The 20513-nt window shown below is 37.6% G+C and overlaps 8 protein-coding genes across 9 annotated transcripts in view; 4 read left to right on the top strand and 4 right to left on the bottom strand.

Annotated features, from left to right (window-relative positions):
- The first annotated feature begins 413 nt into the window (after nucleotides 1-413).
- LOC136258651 (cytochrome P450 3A21-like) lies at nucleotides 414-1872 on the top strand. Its single transcript, XM_066051991.1, has one exon. The coding sequence runs from the start codon at nucleotides 617-619 to the stop codon at nucleotides 1736-1738; it is 1122 nt and encodes a 373-aa protein (XP_065908063.1). The 5' UTR covers nucleotides 414-616; the 3' UTR covers nucleotides 1739-1872.
- A 5536-nt stretch (nucleotides 1873-7408) lies between these two features.
- Nucleotides 7409-8430, bottom strand: LOC136258648 (uncharacterized). Its single transcript, XM_066051988.1, has 2 exons — nucleotides 8077-8430; nucleotides 7409-8029 (listed from the first exon to the last, which is right to left on the bottom strand). Exons 1-2 carry the CDS (start codon nucleotides 8404-8406, stop codon nucleotides 7511-7513), a joined length of 849 nt encoding a protein of 282 aa, XP_065908060.1. The 5' UTR covers nucleotides 8407-8430; the 3' UTR covers nucleotides 7409-7510.
- Nucleotides 8431-8441: 11 nt separating this feature from the next.
- LOC136258649 (uncharacterized) lies at nucleotides 8442-10274 on the top strand. Its single transcript, XM_066051989.1, has 2 exons — nucleotides 8442-8757; nucleotides 9663-10274. Exons 1-2 carry the CDS (start codon nucleotides 8476-8478, stop codon nucleotides 10179-10181), a joined length of 801 nt encoding a protein of 266 aa, XP_065908061.1. The 5' UTR covers nucleotides 8442-8475; the 3' UTR covers nucleotides 10182-10274.
- LOC136258647 (glycoprotein endo-alpha-1,2-mannosidase-like) lies at nucleotides 10179-11941 on the bottom strand. The gene has a single exon (XM_066051987.1). The coding sequence runs from the start codon at nucleotides 11852-11854 to the stop codon at nucleotides 10253-10255; it is 1602 nt and encodes a 533-aa protein (XP_065908059.1). The 5' UTR covers nucleotides 11855-11941; the 3' UTR covers nucleotides 10179-10252.
- Nucleotides 11942-12003: 62 nt separating this feature from the next.
- LOC136258646 (eukaryotic translation initiation factor 1A-like) lies at nucleotides 12004-15422 on the bottom strand. Its single transcript, XM_066051986.1, has 6 exons — nucleotides 15263-15422; nucleotides 15128-15211; nucleotides 14969-15072; nucleotides 14718-14850; nucleotides 12856-12962; nucleotides 12004-12138 (listed from the first exon to the last, which is right to left on the bottom strand). The coding sequence occupies exons 1-6, from the start codon at nucleotides 15276-15278 to the stop codon at nucleotides 12133-12135; spliced, it is 450 nt and encodes a 149-aa protein (XP_065908058.1). The 5' UTR covers nucleotides 15279-15422; the 3' UTR covers nucleotides 12004-12132.
- An 8-nt stretch (nucleotides 15423-15430) lies between these two features.
- On the top strand, nucleotides 15431-17472 carry LOC136258645 (uncharacterized). Its single transcript, XM_066051985.1, has 4 exons — nucleotides 15431-15705; nucleotides 15763-15782; nucleotides 15836-15957; nucleotides 17199-17472. Exons 1-4 carry the CDS (start codon nucleotides 15464-15466, stop codon nucleotides 17361-17363), a joined length of 549 nt encoding a protein of 182 aa, XP_065908057.1. The 5' UTR covers nucleotides 15431-15463; the 3' UTR covers nucleotides 17364-17472.
- Nucleotides 17359-19246, bottom strand: LOC136258644 (putative GTP-binding protein 6). Of its 2 annotated transcripts, XM_066051984.1 has the most exons (5): nucleotides 18837-19246; nucleotides 18212-18788; nucleotides 18023-18165; nucleotides 17576-17794; nucleotides 17359-17527 (listed from the first exon to the last, which is right to left on the bottom strand). In XM_066051984.1, exons 1-5 carry the CDS (start codon nucleotides 19157-19159, stop codon nucleotides 17395-17397), a joined length of 1395 nt encoding a protein of 464 aa, XP_065908056.1. In that variant the 5' UTR covers nucleotides 19160-19246; the 3' UTR covers nucleotides 17359-17394. The 2 variants fall into 2 exon arrangements, with proteins under 2 accessions (XP_065908056.1, XP_065908055.1); XM_066051983.1 differs by having other exon boundaries at nucleotides 18212-19246.
- LOC136258643 (activating signal cointegrator 1 complex subunit 3-like) overlaps nucleotides 19227-20513 on the top strand; it is a 42261-nt gene continuing 40974 nt past the window's right edge. The window contains exons 1-3 of the mRNA XM_066051981.1: nucleotides 19227-19507; nucleotides 19606-19651; nucleotides 19718-20286. Coding sequence (XP_065908053.1) covers nucleotides 19295-19507; nucleotides 19606-19651; nucleotides 19718-20286 — 828 coding nt within the window. The 5' untranslated portion in view covers nucleotides 19227-19294. The remainder of the gene's footprint in view (nucleotides 19508-19605; nucleotides 19652-19717; nucleotides 20287-20513) is intronic.

Here is a 20513-nt window from a genome sequence, read left to right as displayed (position 1 = left end):
AACAGGCTAAGTTGGTAGGTGGTTGGGGAGAGCCATATTCTCTTGTAATGTTAGTTGTTGCATTTTGAAGCAGCAAATAATCACCTCTTAGTAGTGTCTCACTGTTGATTCTTGTCATTTTGGCCTTTGCAGTTGGTTGTGAAGTCTTAAAAACTGTGTAAAAGCCTTTGAATGTCTTAAATAACAGAGACACGATAATCTATTTTTAGAGGCGCTTAGTACACATGAAGGTGCTGGGTACTAATTTACAGATAGTTCGAGAGATAGTTTGACCTTGGTTCGCTTTGATTTCAGGTGGATTTGTAGTAAAATATGCATATTTTCATAAGTTGATCTTGGCCTTAGTATTTTCTAAAAGTATGGCTGGCTCCTCTATACAAGGTCAGTGGGGGGGGGGGGGGGGGGGGGGGATTTGCCCCAAATGCCCCATCCTGGATCCGCCATTGGATTGCGCTACTTTTTGTTGTTGTTGCAATTGGTTGTTTGGGAATTCTATGGCTATGGTATCGACATTATTACGAACCTTACTTCGTATTGAAACGTTGTATTGGCTTGCCTGGTCCTACACCTGAACTATTTTTTTGGAAACTCTCGTCCCATAGTTGACAAAGGATGGATGGAATGTACGAAACATGGACCAACATATTTGTATTTTATCGGTATTCAACCAGTGATTTTCACCCAAGATGTTGATATTGTCCATTCAGTTTTTGTAAACAAAGCTGGTCACTTTCTTGAGAGAACTAATGAACCTATTGTCTTTCGTGAAGAACAAGCGAAATCAGTTGCTCTTGCAACTCGTGAATGGAAGAGGATGCACAGAATGTTGTCACCTTTGTTCTCTAGCAAGAAGGTGATGCAAATGGGTCCACTGGTGGATGTTTTTTGCTGTACAAGAATGACGAAAAGACTGGACGAGCTTCTTCATGATAATGATACGATAGATGCTTACAAGTTGTTTGGTGATTATGCAATGGAGGCTATATTGACGATAGCTTTTGGGCGTGATTTGGACAGTCAATCAGATGAGGGTAAACGATTATCAGAATGTCTTGGTATGCTGGGAGCTAAGAATTCCAAATGGGGAAGGATAGGCGTGTCTACAATATTATCACATGCTCGTTGGACAATCTGGGTGCTTCGAGCATTACTAAGGAGATCACCACTTGGGCAAAGTTGGTATTACGTGAGGAAAGTAGCTGTAATGATGGTTGATGAGAGGTGTATGAATAAAACTAAAAGAGCAGATGTGCTTCAAGGAATGATAGACTTGATGGATGATGAAGCGAGCAAAGATGATGTGGCATTTAGTAAGCTAGAGGTTGATGCCAATGCAATGGTTTTCTTGTTTGCGGGCAATGAAACCACTAGGTATGCTATTAGTCTGACTTGTTATTGTTTAGCAACTAACCACAAAGTTCAAGAGAAAGCTTTTGATGAAATTGATAAATATTTTTCTGAGAATTCTGATACAAGTTTATATGAAGCTGTTAAAAATATTCCTTACCTTGAAATGGTTGTGTTGGAAGCACTGCGATACTATTTTCCTGCAAAAAATCTTCACCGCCTGTGTGTTGATCCATGCGCCGTAAATAATAATCTGGTAATACCAAAAGGTACTCTTGTTTCTGTTCCTATACATCATATAAACTTTAATCCAGATTATTGGTCTAATCCAGATGCATTTGACCCAGAAAGATTTGACCCAAATAATTTAATAATACGAAAGGCTTTCTGAGCTTTGGTACTGGACCCAGATTATGTCTAGGAAAAAGATTGGGTTTATTCAATATAAAAATGGGCTTAGTTTCAATGTTGAGAAAGTACAGGCTTGATTTAGCAAACGATACCAATATTGAGTTTGATTATGATGGAATATCAATTTCTCCCAAACATGGAGTAAAACTAAGATTAATTCCACGTTAACTGAATCTGACTATGGTATGTATTCCACTACCATGACTGATATGTGTACTTATTATATTTCTTATAACTTTATTGTACCATGCGTATGATACTAGTGTGGTGTTGTAGACTTTGATTTGTACTTGATACTTATTTTAGTAACTTTTAATCTTTTATAGTTCTCTCATTGTGACTATATAAATGTGTATTGTGTGTAACACTTTCGGAGTATGAATTAGTGGGAGTTATAAGCTTATTGATGACTTAAATTAGCTACTACTAAGATATCATATGTAGGTCTACCTAAGCAATAAAATGTAAATGGTATCATAGTTCAAGGGAGATTCACTTCAAAGTGTGTATATGTACAGAAGGATTGTGTACAGATAATTGAGGTACATTAATAGTAGTACACTCAAGTCTGACTACAGATATAACAGGGGCGTTCCATTTATGTTAGCAGAATACAGTGGCCTTTTCTGAAATACTAATGATATGTGACAAGACCAAGATCAAAACTGTTTTACAACACTGTTTATATAGTCCTAGTGCTTGCAGAGATGTGGTTCTAATAGTCTCAGTGGGTAAATTGCTCCAATAACGGATAGCTTTTGGGCAATTGGACCCTATTAAAAGTTTGAATTACGGGTGATTCAACATGAAGCCATTGATCCACTACTGCATATTAACAACTTGCATTGTCATCAAAAAGAAATGGGATGCAAAGCAGAACAAAGGAAATTCAAGTCCCACTCGGGTCCTCTGCACTTAGATCTGAAGGCACTTTTGAGCTTGATTATTATGCCTAATTACGGCAAGAGTATTATGTACTCTTGCTTACGGGTCATTCCATGTCAAATCACTGAGGAATTGTAGGGTCACCTCTCAGATTTTGATGAAACTTGGTGTGTTTGTGGTGCTCATCACCCATACCAATTTTTTAGCCTCATACATTACATAGTTTCTGATTTATGACCACAAATATTTTGAATATTTCATGAAAAATTGATCTGTCTTGGGTTATAAAATCAACTGTAGCTCACCACTGTGTTAATATTTTAAAATAAAAATTTCAGCGATTTAAAGACTGTTAATTGATCTTTCAAGTAATCCATGGATATCAATTTAATTAAGGTTTAAAGAGGCTCCATTAAAAATTTTAATCCTTAATACAGCTGTATTTCAAAAAGTGCTGCTTCCAATTCTTTGAATATTTTAATAAGGTTATGATCTACTGTTGGTAAAATTTTTGTGGTGGGGTCACAATGTGTTCAAGAGATAGAGTTAACCATGTCTCCTAATCTTTGACTTTTGCTCTACCAAAAAGTGCTGATTAGAATTTTGTGATACTTGTCTGACATTCACCTATTAGTTGCAATTAAAAGTTTCAGCTTGGGGTCTCTATGGAATTATGAGATAGGTAGCTAGCAGTGTTTGCAGTATTTTAGTAGATATATCCCATGCGGTATTGCATACCTTGAAGCCAATTCTGCTGATTTAGGTTTGCAGACACACAAGACTCTTTGATTCAACTGCAAGTTAAACGTGTGTATATATATATATATAAAAGTTGTGACAAAGGCATGTAATACAAGTTTGTTATTGTGGTGATACAGTGTGATGCTGTTTGGTAGCAAAAGCCATTTCTTTTTTGTCAGAGTACACACAACCACTTCTTGTCCTTGGGTCTATGAGAGTTAGAATGTCATCCATTGGTATAGTGTGGATATTCTGGGGCTCTGGGCACTTGAACGAGTTTGATGGACAGTGTAGATACAGAAATTTCAGCTTCACTTCCTTAGTGTCACTGCAAACTTCAAGCACATAAGCTAATCTCTGATTCTCTTCATGTAAACAAGTGACAAACCCAGTAATCAATTCTGGTGAAGCTTTATTCTTCGTAGAGCAACTCTCTCTTTCCTGGAAACATCAGACTATGATTAAAATTTATTTCTGCTATCTGAGATTGACACAAAAGAGTGCACCAGGGATTGAATGTGTAGAGTTGAAAGCAGCATCCCTGTTGTCTGAAATAATCTTCATTGTTACAATACCCAAAGTAAGCAGCAGGTATGTTGCTACATACTCAATTGAACAACTGACGTGGTTTCATTAGCTGGTCATTGTACTGCCTTTACAAGCTATATAAGCTGACTGCATTTGAAAACTATACAACTAAATAAATTGCAGCACAAAGGTGGTCTTTCAATACAGGTGGTCACTAATACAGGTTGCACTGCACTTGGACACCTTCATTGTGTAAGACAAAGTTGGCATGGCATTATCAGGAGTGGCTATTAGAGGTGTACACTCCCACATAGCAATAATAGACTACAAAATTTCACTACATACCACAACATATTTAATTACAATTCTTGAACCCATTGTGGCCCCACCACAAAAATTTTACCAACAATAGACCACAGCCTAATTGTTATTTACTAAAAATTCAAAGAATTTGAAGCAGCACTTTTTGAAATATTAAGGATTAAGGTTTTTAATGGATCCTTTTTGAACATTACTTAAATTGATATACCATAGTTTGTGAATTACTTGAAAGATCAATTAACAGTCTCTAATCGCTGAAAATTTTATTTTAAAATATTAACACAGTGGTGAGCTACAGTTGATTGTGTAACTCAAATTTTTCATGAAATATTCAAAATATTTGTGGCCATAAATCAGAAACTATATGGTGTATGAGGCTAAAAATTGGTATGGGTGATGAGCACCATAGGTACTACAAACACATCAAGCTTCGTCAAAACCTGATAGGTGTACAACCAATGATGCACCCAATGATGCAAATGGGTCTACTGGTGGATGTTTGCTGTTACAGTACAAGAATGATGAAAACACTGAACGAGCTTCTTCATGATAATGACACGATAGATGTTTACAAGTTGTTTGGTGATTTTTGTAATGGAGGCTATATTGACGATAGCTTTTGGGCGTGATTTGGACAGTCAATCAAATGAGGGTAAACGATTATCAGAGTGTCTTGGCATGTTGGGAGGTAAGAATTTAAAATGGGGATTGATAGGTATGTCTACAATATTGTTGAACTATCTTGGTGCTTCGAGCATTACTAAAGGGATCACTACTTGGGCAAAGTTGGTATTATGTGAGGAAAATGATGGTTGATGAGAGGTGTATGAATAAAACTAAAAGAGCAAATGTGCTTCAAGGAATGATAGACTTTATGTATGATGGAGCAAGCAAGATGATGTGGCATTTAATAAGCTAGAGGTTGATGCCTATGCAAGGAGTTTCTTGTTTGCTGGCAATGAAACCACTAGGTATGCTATTAGTCTGACTTGTTATCATTGTTTAGCAACTAACTACAAAGTTGAAGAGAAAGTTTTGGATGAAGTTGATAAATATTTTTATGAGAATTCTGGTGCAAGTTTATACGAAGCAGTTGAAAATATTCTTTACCTTGAAATGGTTGTGTTGGAAGCACTGCGACATTATTTTCCTATGAAAAATCTTCAGCGCCACTGCGTCAATTCATGTACTGTAAATGATAATCTGGTAGTACTAAAAGGTGCTTTTATTTATGTTCCTATACATCGTATAAACTTTAATATTATTGGTCTAATCCAGATGCATTTGACCCAGAAAGATTTGGCCCAAACATTGTTGTTAATAGTACAAATGGCTTTCTGAGCTTTGGTGCTGGACCCAGATTATGTCTAGGAAAAAGATTAGGTTTATTGGATACAATTAGTTTCGGTCTTGAGAAAGTACAGGCTTGATTTAGCAAATGTACCAATATTGAGATTGATTATAGTGGAATGTTGACTTCTCCCAAGCATGGAGTAAAACTAAAATTGATTCCACATTAATTGAATCTTACTATATGGTATGTATTCCACTACCACAACTGATATGTGTACTTATATTTCTTTGTAAATGTATTGTACCATGTGCATGATACCAGTGTGGTATATTGTAGACTTTGATTTGTACTTGATACCTATTTTAGTAACTTTTCTTTTGTAGTTCTCTCTTAGTGTGACTAAATAAATGTACGCTGTGTGTAATATTTTCAGAGTGTGAATTAGAGGGAGATATTAAGATTACGATGTGAACTTAACTTTAGTAAATTAGCTACTACTATGATATCGTATGTAGGTCTACTAATAGTTTTAATGACAGTATTATAACTGTGTTTATTAGTACCACGGGTGGATTTGAGGGGGAAGAGAAGGGCTTTGCATCCCTAGCTCCAATCCCTCTTTTCCTATTCTCCTTGCCCCCTCAGAATTTTTAGGAACCAGTAACAGACTGGGAATTAGTAATTATTTATGTAACAAAGGCGTAACATGCACTTTACATGCATGCTGATAAAAAATTGTACACAATGAAGAAACTAGCTTTTGAAATTTTGGTGATAGTTTAATAAAACAGTCATTACTCTCTAATAGAACAATCACCTGATTACATTTCTATCATGGATTATGGCAATGACTGGATAAAGTAGCTGCCTAGTTTTATTGCAAAAATAGCTACATACAGTATACCAGATTTTGTACTTACATGAAAGCAATAGTTATTATTACCTAAGCAATAATGTGTAAATGGTATCTTAGTTTTGGAAAGATTCACTCCAAAGTGTGTATACCTACAGAAGGATTATAATTATACAGATAGTGGAGGCACATAAACAGTAGTACGCTAATGGACCACTGACATCCTGTGGCATATAAGTGTGTATTTATAGATGCAATATGTGCTCGTTATGTCAAGCCTAACTACAGATATAACGACAGTGCATGTTTCTGGCCTTCTTACCAACACTGACGATAAGTGACAAGATCCAAACTGTTTTAGAACACTTAATATAGTCCTAGTACTTGCAGAGATGTGGATCTAATAGTCTCAGTGGGTAGATTGCTCCAATCATGGATCGATTTTAGGCAATCGGAAGTTACAGACGATTTCAACATGAAGCCATTGGTACACTACTGCAAATCAACACTTGCACTGTTAGCAAAAGTAAATGGGACACAGCAGCACAAAAAGGTAATGAAGTCTGTCAGGTCACACTGAAGGTACTTTTGAACTCTTAATCAGTACTGCCAATGATATTGTGAGGCTGATTTCTGGTCAATATTTTTGTGGGAAGGTACAAACTTCCTTCATGTTTCTTATGTGTAAACCCTACCTGTATTGTGTTGTTATTATTATAATAATTTATCCTCATCAGCCCTAAATTGTTACCAAACCATGCAGTGATCAAACAGGTACACTATACCAGACCATAAAACAAGGTAGGCATTAACTTCATGGATTCTGCAATAGAAATAATATAAGGCATTACCATAATGTGAGCTAATTCAGTAGTGAATGCTCTATTAAAGTATTTAGAAAATTTATATCAGCAAGTTGACACATAACACGCAAGATCCAGAGCCATAATCACAAGACCACAAAAACATTAGCTACATCTTTGGCTAGAAGACACCTTGTTACTACTACCTAGCTGTTTGAATATGTATGCAGTTCAAGACATGTATCAGCCAGTGTAATTTGTTTGGCATCTCCACACATATTAAAAATCTTCCCAATAGTACAACAGTGAGTAATATTTGAACCATTATTAGTCTGGAACAGTGACAGTCAATTTCACAGCTTCACAAGGAATTCCTTGTTTCCTCAATGTTTCTAATGACACATCAAGAGACAAATACTCCTTGTGGCGGAATGATACTCCTTTGCTCTGTGTTCTACCATCTCCAGTATAGAGTTCAAAAAGATGTAATTCACAATACAGGAACAAGCGGGTCTGCCATGCTTTCCGTGGTGTGGGCAGGGTACAGTAATGATCATACGTATAAACAGGGGGACCAGCTGATGTGTTGTTATGGTGGGTATCAATGAAATGAAAGCCAGCCTCTTTTTCAAACTCCTCAAAAGGAGTACTTTGTAACACATTGAGATACTGTTCCATGTCAGTGGCAGCAATAGGGTAACACAATCGCACTAGGTCTAGCACACCCTCCCAAGTTGCAGGATGTAGTCCAATAAATTGTCGCAGCTCACTATAAGCTGTTGCATTTGAGTAGCCATCAGGCAGTTGGAATAAAATCAACCAAAATGAATTATTTTGTTCCTTCACCTGTAAAAAAAAAATCATACTTAACTGAGGCAGCTAGCTACACATACCTCTCTAGTAATCATCTCTTTCGTTAAGCCTAACTCTATTAAAGTATCAAACGTGTTGCACTCCAAAATAGTTGCTTCAACGGCATCATTTCCAAAGAGGAACACTGTCTTACGTCCATGACCTTCGGCCAAATTTTCTGGCCCCTGGTGAGGACTGTCGTTTGCATGTGTCGTGACTCTACCATAGATGTGCCCCAATGGAAGAAGATGCTTGTAAGCCACATCAGCTGCTTCCACATTTCCTGTTGTAGCATGTATTTGCTTCATAGTGTCTACCAGTTTCCAGAACTTTGTAGTCGATGACATATCTCCCATATCTCTACTCGCCATAATAGCCTTTGCAGCTCCCACAATCGAAAGTTTTATTGTAATTTAAATGTTGTAGTTGTGGTATGCGATATGGCTGAACCGTTGGTCGCGAGCTTAGATGAAGCCTTCAACAAGCTGGTACAAGAGATACAACGTTATGGACATTCTAAAGATCCTGCTTTATTGGATAGTAGAAATGTATACGGAAGAATATGTCTTGAGAAGGAAGCCCCTCAGAGCTTGGCCAACGCAAATGACAGAAAAACGGTGTTCGTATTTGGAGAAGATGCTATCACGTCGGTTATTCTGCGTAAAACAACATATGATTCTTTGATTGAGCTTGGCATGATACCTGAGTACATACGTTACAAGGTACTTATATAGGTTGCAAGTTCAATTTGCAGCCATAACTGTAGCTAATATAGCTTCCTAATGCCTCTATTGAGCTATACTTCACTTTTAGGTCTACTAATATGTTAATCCGGAATGCATGTGAGCATTAATGGCAGTTTTCATTGCTAAGCCATCATTGGCAATATTTTAAGAGGTTGTTTACATAAATAATTGATGTACATATTATATGCCCATTGTTTACAGTGACATCACACTTTCTGGGCTACACGGAACACCTTTACCACCACGCCTAGCACTGTCTGTCAAGTCACACTTGTACCATGATTTCTCATACAATACTATATGACCTATGGTGACACAGTCCGTGTAGTGTTGAAATTGAACAATCATTAGGAAATTTATAGCCAACTTTAAAGCTCTAGTCCGAAGATACAGAGTAGGAACTGTAATGCATAAGGCACATGAGCCATCTCAACACTAACGCTTGTTTGCATTTGCTGAATGCTCTGTTAGAGTATTTAGCATGTTCCTGTTGCATAAATATGTTTAGTACACTTGCTTTGTCATCATCTAACCAATTTTATATGCTTTGCAAAGCATGCATTTTGTTAGCTTCATTAATAGCTATGAAAATACTCCAAAATTCAAACCTAGGAGACCTAATTTCTCAGAAGATATTCAACTAGAGTCTTAGAAAGTGTATGCTCTTCATTCATCCAGCTATACCAGACAAAGTTATGTGAATAAATATAACTTGTGTACTAAAGTTCCATTCTCCTATTGATAGATTTATCCTATAACTTCTTTCCCCCCTTAGCCCCCACTAGCAGTCTCTCCTAGATCTGCCTATGAGTCCATTTCTTACCTAAGTTACTTTACTCACTGTGTAGTGAGTATATCACATTGTGTGTTCTTGTTAATAGATTTTGGAGCAGAAGAAGTCACAGTGCTACCTTGTCCTGTTCAAACTATGCGAAGAATCAAAGGACACATTTGATGTCTACCCAGCTACTTGGAGTGGCATTCAGAAGATGATTGAGAAGCACTACCCACTGGCTGTGCAAGACTACACAAGACACTTGGATGTCCTGAAAACTACAAACTATGAAGAGTTTGAAAAACAAGCTGGCTTCAAATTTATTGAATCGAAGAAAGGTTTGGAAGGGGGACCACCTTTGTACAGCTATGAATACTATTGTAAATTGCCAAACTTGGGCAGCTGTAGTGCTTGGCAGACAAGACTGTTCTTGTACTGTGAACTAAGATTGTTTGAACTTTTTACAGGCAATGGCCACACCATATCTGTCAATGCTCAAGATGACAGCAGTGATGCTACTAGTGGCCTGTTAGAATACATTTGTCCCAATGTCAGTATAGCAAACCTTCAGTCACTGGGACCCACTGCTGTAATACCACTACAGTGTATTCTTCCAAATATGTAAATATATATTTTATATTTATATAAATAATTTTACATAGCGTATCTGTGTGTGTGACATACAAAATATACAATTCATGTTGCAGTACATGTGAAACCTTCTAATAGTTTTCTTGTTTGGTCAAGGTAGTAGTCTGGTCTATGAGGCCTGTAGTCACGATATTTTATACCTGAGTTTATTTCTGGTATGGCTGGTTCAATCTGTGTACCTTCGTGCCACTCATTAAAAGACGTGATGGATAAAAATCTGGTTTGGCAATTAATTCCATCTATCATTTTTTCACCATAATATCTTCCATTGACTCTTTCAATTGTGTTGCGACTATTCCAGGGACGTACTTTTGTATCGTCATAACCAGGGCCCACACTTGGGATGAAAAGGAGATTATGTTGCTTGGCGAAAATTGATAGGCCATACCAGTTATTTGAAGTGGAGCCATATGTGAATTTATCAATAGCAAAGTATGTGTAAAATCCATCAAAGCCACTTCGTAGGATTTCAGACTTTGTGACTTCTGTTGTTAACAAGCCTATTGCAATTACATCATCTTCTGTGCCTCGTATTGTTGAAGAACCACTGGAAGTAAATACTTCGGCCCAGCTCAAAGGTGAGATTTGGTATGAATCATAAATGTATATAAGTGGCAGTGATTTAGGGCTATCTGGTCGTGCTGTTGTTTTGTACAGTGACGGATGACTACCATATCGTTTGTGCATGTACTGTATATCACTTAACACAGACTGGGCAGACCGGTTTTTATATGGTTCCATGTGTAAGATAATTTTCATAGCATAGGTGGTGGCCAGATCAAGTATTAAAGGCAGGACTTCATCAAGGGGTCTACCTTCATCATCACTTTGACTTGGTGGGAACCAGGACACTGCCATAACTCCAACCCCAGCTTGACGTAACATCTTCATATGTAGCTGGATTACACGATGATCCCTGGAACTATAGCAGCCCAATTGAGGATAAAACGATGCACCAATATCATCTGGTGGATTGTGCCTTCCTTTGGGAAAGCGGTCTGTAATAGCTTGATGCCAGTGAGGCAAATATCTGTGATTCCAATGAAGGTATTGTCCATCGTGTTCAGGTGAACCATACCATGGATAATAAAATATGTGTACACAATAATTGGGAGGACCAAATGACTCAACATTTGCATTATAAAGAAACCGTACCTGTTCAACAGCTAAGTGACTGCTTTCACTGTCATTAACTACAATACCATCATCTGGCGAAGTTTTAAACCCTGCAGTAATACCATCATCAGCTAAACTGTTTGCATCTCCATCAATAGCTGCAGGTTTGCTGACATTACTCTGATTAACCATTTCCATACTATTGTTGGCTTCTGCAGTGCCTTGAGAGGTATCTTCAACTGTGTCCTTGGAGGATTCCACCAGTCTCAATTTACCCACTGAATTCCTTTCTTCCACAGTAACTCTGTTCTTGCTTTGTTGAAACAATAGCTGATTGAACATTAGAAATACAACTAGTAGATATATTACAGCTACGAACGCTAATATTTGAGCTTTACAAAGGCGTGATGAAACGCTGGATAATCTCAACCACGATGACCAAGAAGTATCGCGCTCCACCTGAGTTGGTGCCAGCCTTGAGCTGCGACTGTCAAGCCTTATAGGCAAAAGACCACCTTTCTGTGAACTCATAACTCCTCGCTAGTATCCTGTTAACGTCTTACTAGACACAGCTGCTGTGCAAATATCCAAACAAGAATTCTAAATAAAGCCCGCCATTTCAAGGTGAATCCCCAATTCAACCACGTAGTCAATACACGCTTCTCGCTTGTAAGGATGTATACATTCCAAAATTGTTAATTGGTAAACAAGTTAGTATGTACAACAGCACACAATATTATTACATACATGCCATTACACAAAATGATAAAATGAAAAAAGAAAAATATTCATTGTTACTTGAAGTGCGGTCAAACCTGGAAGAAAAAAAAGAGTTAAAAAATAAATATATATATATATATATATTTGTGTGCACACTGAGACATAGATTTAAGTTTCATATACCTACTAGTGCTCTGCGATATATCGGTAATACCGTTTATCATGATAAAATATCATAACAAAATATCATAACCGATTATCATACCGTGACAGCGTTTGATAACCGATATATCGAAATACCAGTATATCAATGAATGCCAGTATAGGATTGCTTTAAACCCAGCCTTTGGTGTTTAATTATCCAATTTGTTGATGGTTTAGCAGACACACCCTGAACAAAAACTTAAGGTTGTCACATTACAACACATGCTTTCTTGTACTGAACTATATATTTTTAGGTTTTTGGGATGCATACTGCTTCATACTAGGCCCAAGAAATGATGCAATAGTTACAATACCAAGCTAACTATATACCAATATACCGTGATATTTTCCTGTTACTAATACCGTGTATTCAAATTTCAATACCGCCGAGCTCTAATACCTACAGTAGTAAAAAAAACACCTCTATGCATTGGAATATTTACATAAAGAGCTGCAAATGACATGCGCTTCTCTGCAGTTCTACTATTAGGGGACATGAACTATTAACGAAGGTGAGAGCATCACAGTTGTATGTTGCATGTATACAGGTTCAGCTACACAAGGTCCAGCTACACAAGGTCCCACATATAGTAGATATCGTAACGTACAGCATCAACAATGTCTTCTTCATCTTCATCATCATAATCAACACCATCATAATCAAATGTGATGTCATCGTCGGTGGGACCAAATGTACTTGTCTCATTGATCTTAGCTGTGAGTGGTAACATCAACACCAGATTATCCATACGGTAGAAATTTTAGTATACAACATAATTATTGAACATAATAGTTCTTGATTAACCTCTAAATATCACAAGTACCTTTTTAGCTGTTAGTATGGTTTAGACGCAACATACAGGACTAATATTTTATTATCACAATATATAGTACAGTAGTATTATTGGATCTGATAACTTATCATTCGAGCATAAATCGGATGGCTGCAGGATTGAGGCTGCCTAGGTCCAGTCATGGATTTTTTTTTCTCCTTTTCAAACACATATAACATCTTTAAACAGGCCTGTAGGACCAGGTGGCCTACAGACCTTCAGCACTTGTGTTGTAACGCCTTAATAAATAAACTCTGAGCAAAACACTTGATTCATTATACAAGGGTAAAATAAGACAATATGTAGCTGTATATTGATGACAAACATTCAGTAATTTTGTATGTCAGTTATTATGTCTTCAAGTGAATTATTGAGTACTGGCTGATCAGATGTATTTTTTACTGTGGATTTCAAGCTTTTTCTTGGGACTTTACTGACATTTACATACTTCATAAAATTTGTAGATTTTATTATTGTACCATGCAAGTCACCATCACATGTGGGAAACCATTTATACAATTCTCTGTCAATGCAATTAAATGCACCATTTCAGTACACACTCAAAGCAAATGCTGGGTCAACCTGTGAAATATGCTGAGGAAGATATCAAGGAGAGCACAATATTGAGTTAAGAAGTTGATTCATAAATGCTGATCACGTATATAAATGCCTGTCTCATTTAGTAGCAGTTCCTTGAAAGAAATAAAATTCCCGGGGCCATAGTTCAAGACAATACAGTTATTACTATCCCTCTTTAACACAAGCACACAAGACCTCCATTACCCTTTAACAAGTTGAATAATTGTGGGATAAACACCACCCGTGCAGTTGGAGTTGTGTATTTCAAAGTAATTTCTAACTGATAAGTGCTCTGATATAGAGAATAGTTTGCACTTGCACTCATGACCTGCACAGTTAACTAGTACAAGGTAAAGCATGAAAAGTATATAAATATCAGTAAAATCCTGAGATTTCCCCCTGTGTCTACTGTTTATACGTATCCTAGGGACTATGGCATATATATACATTGCAGCTTTTCAGCATGTCTACACATCAGAATACTTGTGCAATGTGTAGGTGTTGATCAAAACATGACTGACCATCTATGACATAGCAATAACACCCTACCTTGAAAATAAGCTCAAAGCCAAAAATCAAAGTCCAATGGGTTAGAATGTTAATCAACATAATTAACCAATTACATTCTTTTATTAAGTTTTTGACATGAAACAGAAAAGGATCACTCAGCCTTACACAGTGGAAATTCAACATATTGAATACACAGAGTGAAGAAATCAACGGAAGCTCACACACCACACAAAACAATGATACACATTTTTAGCATTACAAATATTCCATTTTTCATAACATGCTATAACCCAACTGCACGGGGGCAATCATCCATTACTGATAACAGGAAACTATACCTTGCTATATATATATACCCAAACAGGTGTACAGTACTATATATGTACTAAATAATGTTGATAGTGCTTACTCAAGTAGCTAACAGTTCAAGGTTGACAAATTTATGTACTGACTAGTAAAATGTATACTCTATCACATATTCTTCTTGATCAATACCAGACATTGACATACTTCTCAAAACAAAACTCACAACACTACAATTGTCATACCTGTTTCAGGTAGTTCCCCGTATGACTTTAGGTTCCTGGCTTCATCAGGGTTGTAACGTAGGATAACATCAGCCTTTGAGTCTTGATAGTCCCGTAACCCAATCAAAATAATATCACCTTGATTGATCCAAACCTTGAGGTCAAATAACAACACTAAGAGTCAAATTTCCAAGAGTTAGTACACAAAAAACATGCATAGATATTAAACAAAAACTTCCTTATTCAAAAAAAATACAGGGTGTATACATTACCTTTTTTCTTAGTTTTCCTCGTATGTGGCATAGCCTGTTTGCACCGTCAAAACAGTATGCCTCTAATCGGCCATTTCCTAGCATCTTAACAACTTGAGCGTACTCTGTTGTTTATAAATAAATTTGAATCGCTTATGGCTTATAGAAGTAGCAAAATACCTTGGCCATCATCTTTGAAAACAAGCTCCCTTTTGTCGTTCTCGTTTTCGTTCTTTCCTCTTCTACGATTTTTCCCTCCTTTTCCTACACAGCGAGATTTGGTTTAAACAGGGTCCCTCAGTACAATCAACCTACCCTTGTTCTTCGGCATGATCGCTTAACACTCCGGTAAAACTAGACACAACAATCAAGTCAGAAAAGTTACAATGACTAAGCAAAGTTTCGCTTTCTTGTGCAACCACAGTACCTAAAGTTCAACACGTGAAAGAATTCTGTAATTCACTAATTATATTTAAAACTTTTGAACCCACATTCGTATAAATTTTTGAATCCAACATGTCTGTCGTCCTGGGAGAGGATCCAGAGTCCGAAGAAGAAATTGACACATCTACATTAGATCAGCTGAATTTAGGCAGCCCCAGCAAAGATGTGCGAATGGATAGGATCCCTCGGGGTGAGGTTATAGAAGGCGAAGAATCTGAAACAGATGAGGAAGATAATACGGAAGAAACCGGAGTCCCGTCTTCGTTTACGTCGTCAAAAATACATTCTCCTTCTCCTGATCCTGTTGATCAAACGTGAGCCAGTTGAAGAAATTAGCATGGTTGTATTTTACATGGTATTTTATCCGATAGGTCATTGCATAAGAAATTACGTAAGTAGGCACTACAGTACAAATGTATTTCATGGTATTTGATGTGTATTTAGGTGAGAGTAATATCAGTTTACACGAGGCAATAGTATCACGAGTGAACACAATTTATCGAGCCACCATCAAGAACATGACACACATAAACGATAACTTGGCTACTGCTCAAGGTGTCATAGAGGTAATTGTGTGTTGTGTGTGTGTGTGTTTGGAGCACAAATGGATAATATATAATATTTCAGCTTTAAAAAGTCCTGCAATATCCTGTTGTATGTGTGCTAAGTCTGTTGGCAAGTATGCAATTTGTAGCCATGCTTGCTGCATGTGGACACTTGTGCCATTGAATGATTTGTGTGTTGTTTTGCACTTTCCACAAAGTGTTTAATTGTCTGACAGTTTAAAACTAAGAGTTCATAATAATGAGGAGAATGTCCATATACCCCTATAGAAGGGCAAAATATATGTATATATATATAGTTATGTTGCAAATTTGCCCTGCCATTTATGTCCAGCTTTGCCTTTCTTTGTATACTTAAAGATGTACCGTATAATAACAAAAATTTGGCAGTAAACTAAATTTGGCAAATTGTCACCAAATTTAAAATTTGTCAATATTATTTTCATACCTTGTGTTTTTGATAGCAGTTGTTCAAGCAGTTGTTGAAGTAGGTTTTAATAAATCAAGCGCGGCTTCATGAATACTACTTAAGCACACCTTAGCGTGATATGCAAAGCATGGGTATGGCTCGCTAAGACTAGAACTCGTACTTGATTAGTGGGCGTGGCTCCACATTAGCTTTGCAACAGATATGGATTCATGCACAGCCATTGATAAATGAGTTGAGGCTCTACGTATACAGAACCTGATTACTAGGTGTGGCCCATGAAAGAAACTAGGCTGTAGCAGGACCTTTAAATCGAGTCAGACCGGGATGACCCAACCTGGTTTCAATCATGAAACCAACCCGGTGCATGCAGTGACTGAACCCATAGGATTCAGCATGCATGCTTCATCCTTCTGTCAGCTTACACCATGTGCAACCTCACGTGCAATGGTGCACCACCAATTTTTCTGTGAGCGTTTTGCCAAATTAAATTTTCACCAACTGCAATTTTATAGCAAATCGCCAAACATAGTTTCTTAGCATTTTAAACTCGTGTGTTTTAACAGACAAATACCACAGGTATTTCATTAGGGCTGTTCTGAGTTTTGCATGCACAAGGGATCCGGAGTGCCAACAATTGGCTCTTGTACGTCAAAAACCACAACCTTTTGTGTTATTACTTTATAATTTGTCCTTCTGCAGGGGTATATGTGACATTGTATTGTTACAATATAACAAGTACAGTAAAGTGCAAACAGAATCCTACTTACTCCATTATGATGCATATTCTATTTTTATAAAATCTTTTCCTCATTAGAAAGTTAATGCACAAGTGAAACGTGCTGAGAGCAACATAAAGAAGTCAAATGAAGAAATTAGACAAGTAATAGCATCTGCTAACAACTTTGCACCAACCCTCCGCATGGATATTAGTATGTTCACTCCACCCAAACGAACTGATTTGACTTTAGAGACTATTTGAATTGCAAATTTTATTGTATATGATGATGTTTTCAAGTGTTTTGTTTTGTATGAAATTTAGCTTTGTATTTTGCAAGACTTGTCTGTGAAATAACTGTTGTTACTTGTAATGTGTTCTCATTGGTTGTTTCAACGGCTGTCACAGTAGAATTCTGATGTAGCCAGCTGTGTAGAAAACATCAGTTCCACATACTGATTATAATTAAGACATACCCTAATTGTGGTCCATCTGAGGGCACATTAAATTTGATGTGTTGACGTCCAGTAGCTTTGAGAACTGTCTCCTCTATCTCATTCCAGAGTGCATCAATACCACTACCCTGTGTGGCCGAGATTGGTATACCATCAGTTTCATTAGTGCTGGGTGATGAAATTTCATTGGTGGGTGGTACTTTAGAAGGCAGTATAGTGTCTTCTGCTGTCAAAGTGTCCCTATACATTGGAAAATGAAGGTAGACATGACTACCCTAAACACACGGAACATTTGTAACCTTCCTGGGGTGTGCATGCATTGCTAAAAGTATGAGCAATATTACTAAGAACTGGTCAGCTTTGATTATTACTGATAATTTACCTATTGGGTATATTGTAAAATGACTTCCAGAAATACACATCAAATACTCTAATATAACAGTCAGATATATCACAAGTGTCACTCACACAAGGTCTATCTTGTTATGTACCTCTAACATATTCTCTATCAGTGACGGAGAAGGGTTTAGTCCGGTCAGCACTTTAATCACATCTTGTTTATGTAGATCAGTCAATGGGTGACTGACATCACGAACGTGGATCAACACGTCCTGTAACATTGTATGATATGATCAAAAATTACTCCAGTGCCCTTACTGCTAACAATACATCTTCAAGTGTGGTTGAAAATGACTCCACCAGTTCATGAGGTAGGTCTGATATAAATCCAATAGTGTCTAAAAACAATACCTTCATGTTGCAAGGTAATTTTCCAGTATGGATGGTACTATCCAATGTAGCAAACAGCTGGTCTTTGGGCTGCATTGATTGCTCTTTTGTAAGCTGTTTGATTAATGTTGTCTTCCCTGCATTGGTGTAACCAACTGCGGCAACAACCGGGATTTCTTTCTTCTTGCGGTTGACTCGTGTTACTTTCCGTTTGTCTTTAATGTGTTGGAGCTGTTGTTTGAGTTTCGTCTCGCGTTCCATTAAAACTCTTCTCTGGACTTGCAGTGGTGTTTCTCCAGTCCCCCTTAGCTGGCTAGCTGAAGTATGTACCAAATTTTCATCATTAAGACGAGCTTTGAGGTACGGGATCTCTGCTAGTTCTACCTGAAGTTTGGCTTCATTGGTGCGAGCTCGTTCCTGAAATATCTTCAAGATCACCATAAATCGGTCATACACAGTGGCACCAAACTTCTTCTCGAACTCATGTTGTTGCAAGGGTGAGATGCTAGGAACATTAATAAATACATTCTCAGCTTTCTTGTTTTTAACCAACCAGGTTAACTCTGATAGCTTTGCTTCCCCGAACAAATACTTGGAGTGGGGACGTCTCAGAGACTCGATGTGTTCACCCATCACATGCCAACTGCTTATTGCCTCTACTAAGCCTCTGGCTTCGCCAATAGCCAACTCAGACGGAACTCGTATTCTCTTGGGTATATTTCTGAAGTCTGGATGAATTATGAATACGCCTGATTCCTCAAGTGAGTCTTCGAGCCTATTGTTATTTGCATAAGTCCGCCTGAGAATGGTTCTAGCTAGCACCAATGGACGCCTTAATATTTGAAGATGATTATTAAGTCTTAATCCCACCAGCATCTTAAATATCTTACTCTATCAAATCTTCGAAACCGGAACATCTCTTGCTGTTATGTTGCGCGTTAGATGGAACAATAGCTTATTTGATTGTGGGTTTCATTTCAATAGACCTGGCGTAAGTTGCGCAACAAGAGAATGGCGGAACCCGCCAAGGAGCTTCCAAGATTAACTGGAGCATTGAGGGCTTTTGGTGATGTAAGCCAGGAGTTTGGTAATAATGAAGACGAGCCTACTAGGAAGGCTTTGTTGGCTAAGAAAAGGAAACGTTTACACGGTGGAGATCAACAGGATTGGAAGACGCTCACAAAGCAACTTCTTGGTCGATGTAGTAAGTCTGACTGCAGCAAGGTGCGTTGGTAACCGGTATTTGTATTTGTGAAAGATACTTTGATCTGTTGAATGATGGGCTATTTTTTTTTTAACCATGAGTCTTGCGTTTCTTGTAGGTAAATGGAAAGTTACATGACTTAGTGGAAGCAGCCAAAAGCCTAGGTAATGTAAACATAGTTGGTGTGTCTGTGTCTGTAACCCCTTGCTACTTTTGACATCATTTCATAGTTGGTGATGATGCTACACAAGAGGCTATGGAGACTACAGCAGTGTTCTTGTTTGACCTGTTCAAGGACAGCTCTGGTGTAACGAGAGAGGAAGCTAAGAAGTTACGGGCAACACTTGGCCCATTCCCTGCCTCTGCTGCCACCAAGGCTCATGCCACAGTCAAACAACTAATGACACTATCACCACCATTGGATACTACACCACAGTCATCAGCTATAGAGGAACAAAGCACACTGGGAAAAGAATTTGGCCTCAACATTCACTTCAAAAATCCGACAGTTACTTCAATGAGTGGAAAAGAGAATGACGGTGAATCATTTGGGGACAGCTTAAGTGAAGATGGTGATGATGATACAGAGTTTTCTGTGGATAATTTTCTGATTGATATGATGAATGGGAGAGTGGATGATGATTTTGGAGGTGGGGCTGATCAGTGGAAGAATAAGCAGCAAGGAGCTGCAGTTGGTACAGATGTACCACAGTTACTGGAGATGGTTGGAGAACTGATTGTTGATCAAGTGTTACAGATGTTGCTGTCTGAAAGAGATGACAACTCTCTCCAAAATGAGGTGATGATGTATCTGTGTATAATATGATATACTGTATTTATGTATGATTTTGTAGTTGTGTGCATAATTTACTCTAGTTTTATTGTACAGTATGTGTACATGGACAATTACTTGTACATGAGCTGTCATATTACAGTGGAATGATGTGGATGGACACCTTGCTAAATAATGTCCTGCTTATTAAGATATCAGGGCTCAACCCAGAATATTAAGGTGGGGTGGGGCAA

Source organism: Dysidea avara, chromosome 6, assembly GCF_963678975.1.
Source record: "Dysidea avara chromosome 6, odDysAvar1.4, whole genome shotgun sequence".
Taxonomy (NCBI): domain Eukaryota; kingdom Metazoa; phylum Porifera; class Demospongiae; order Dictyoceratida; family Dysideidae; genus Dysidea; species Dysidea avara.
This window is presented reverse-complemented; position numbering and strand designations above follow the sequence as displayed.

Excerpts from the sequence above, each read along its gene's own strand:
- LOC136258651 (XM_066051991.1), top strand. The coding sequence starts at position 617 with ATGGAATGTACGAAACATGGACCAACATATTTGTATTTTATCGGTATT.
- LOC136258648 (XM_066051988.1), bottom strand. The coding sequence starts at position 8,406 with ATGGCGAGTAGAGATATGGGAGATATGTCATCGACTACAAAGTTCTGG. Across the intron at positions 8,030-8,076 it reads AAGAGATGATTACTAGAGAG|GTGAAGGAACAAAATAATTC; the intron begins GTATGTGTAGCT and ends TTTTTTTTACAG.
- LOC136258649 (XM_066051989.1), top strand. The coding sequence starts at position 8,476 with ATGGCTGAACCGTTGGTCGCGAGCTTAGATGAAGCCTTCAACAAGCTG. Across the intron at positions 8,758-9,662 it reads CTGAGTACATACGTTACAAG|ATTTTGGAGCAGAAGAAGTC; the intron begins GTACTTATATAG and ends TCTTGTTAATAG.
- LOC136258647 (XM_066051987.1), bottom strand. The coding sequence starts at position 11,854 with ATGAGTTCACAGAAAGGTGGTCTTTTGCCTATAAGGCTTGACAGTCGC.
- LOC136258646 (XM_066051986.1), bottom strand. Across the intron at positions 15,073-15,127 it reads TTTCAAAGATGATGGCCAAG|AGTACGCTCAAGTTGTTAAG; the intron begins GTATTTTGCTAC and ends TATAAACAACAG. Across the intron at positions 12,963-14,717 it reads CGGGGAACTACCTGAAACAG|CTAAGATCAATGAGACAAGT; the intron begins GTATGACAATTG and ends TACCACTCACAG.
- LOC136258645 (XM_066051985.1), top strand. The coding sequence starts at position 15,464 with ATGTCTGTCGTCCTGGGAGAGGATCCAGAGTCCGAAGAAGAAATTGAC. Across the intron at positions 15,706-15,762 it reads CCTGATCCTGTTGATCAAAC|GTCATTGCATAAGAAATTAC; the intron begins GTGAGCCAGTTG and ends TTTATCCGATAG. Across the intron at positions 15,958-17,198 it reads CTGCTCAAGGTGTCATAGAG|AAAGTTAATGCACAAGTGAA; the intron begins GTAATTGTGTGT and ends TTTCCTCATTAG.
- LOC136258644 (XM_066051983.1), bottom strand. The coding sequence starts at position 19,159 with ATGCTGGTGGGATTAAGACTTAATAATCATCTTCAAATATTAAGGCGT. Across the intron at positions 18,166-18,211 it reads TTGAAGATGTATTGTTAGCA|GACGTGTTGATCCACGTTCG; the intron begins GTAAGGGCACTG and ends ACAATGTTACAG. Across the intron at positions 17,795-18,022 it reads CATAACAAGATAGACCTTGT|GGACACTTTGACAGCAGAAG; the intron begins GTGAGTGACACT and ends TCCAATGTATAG.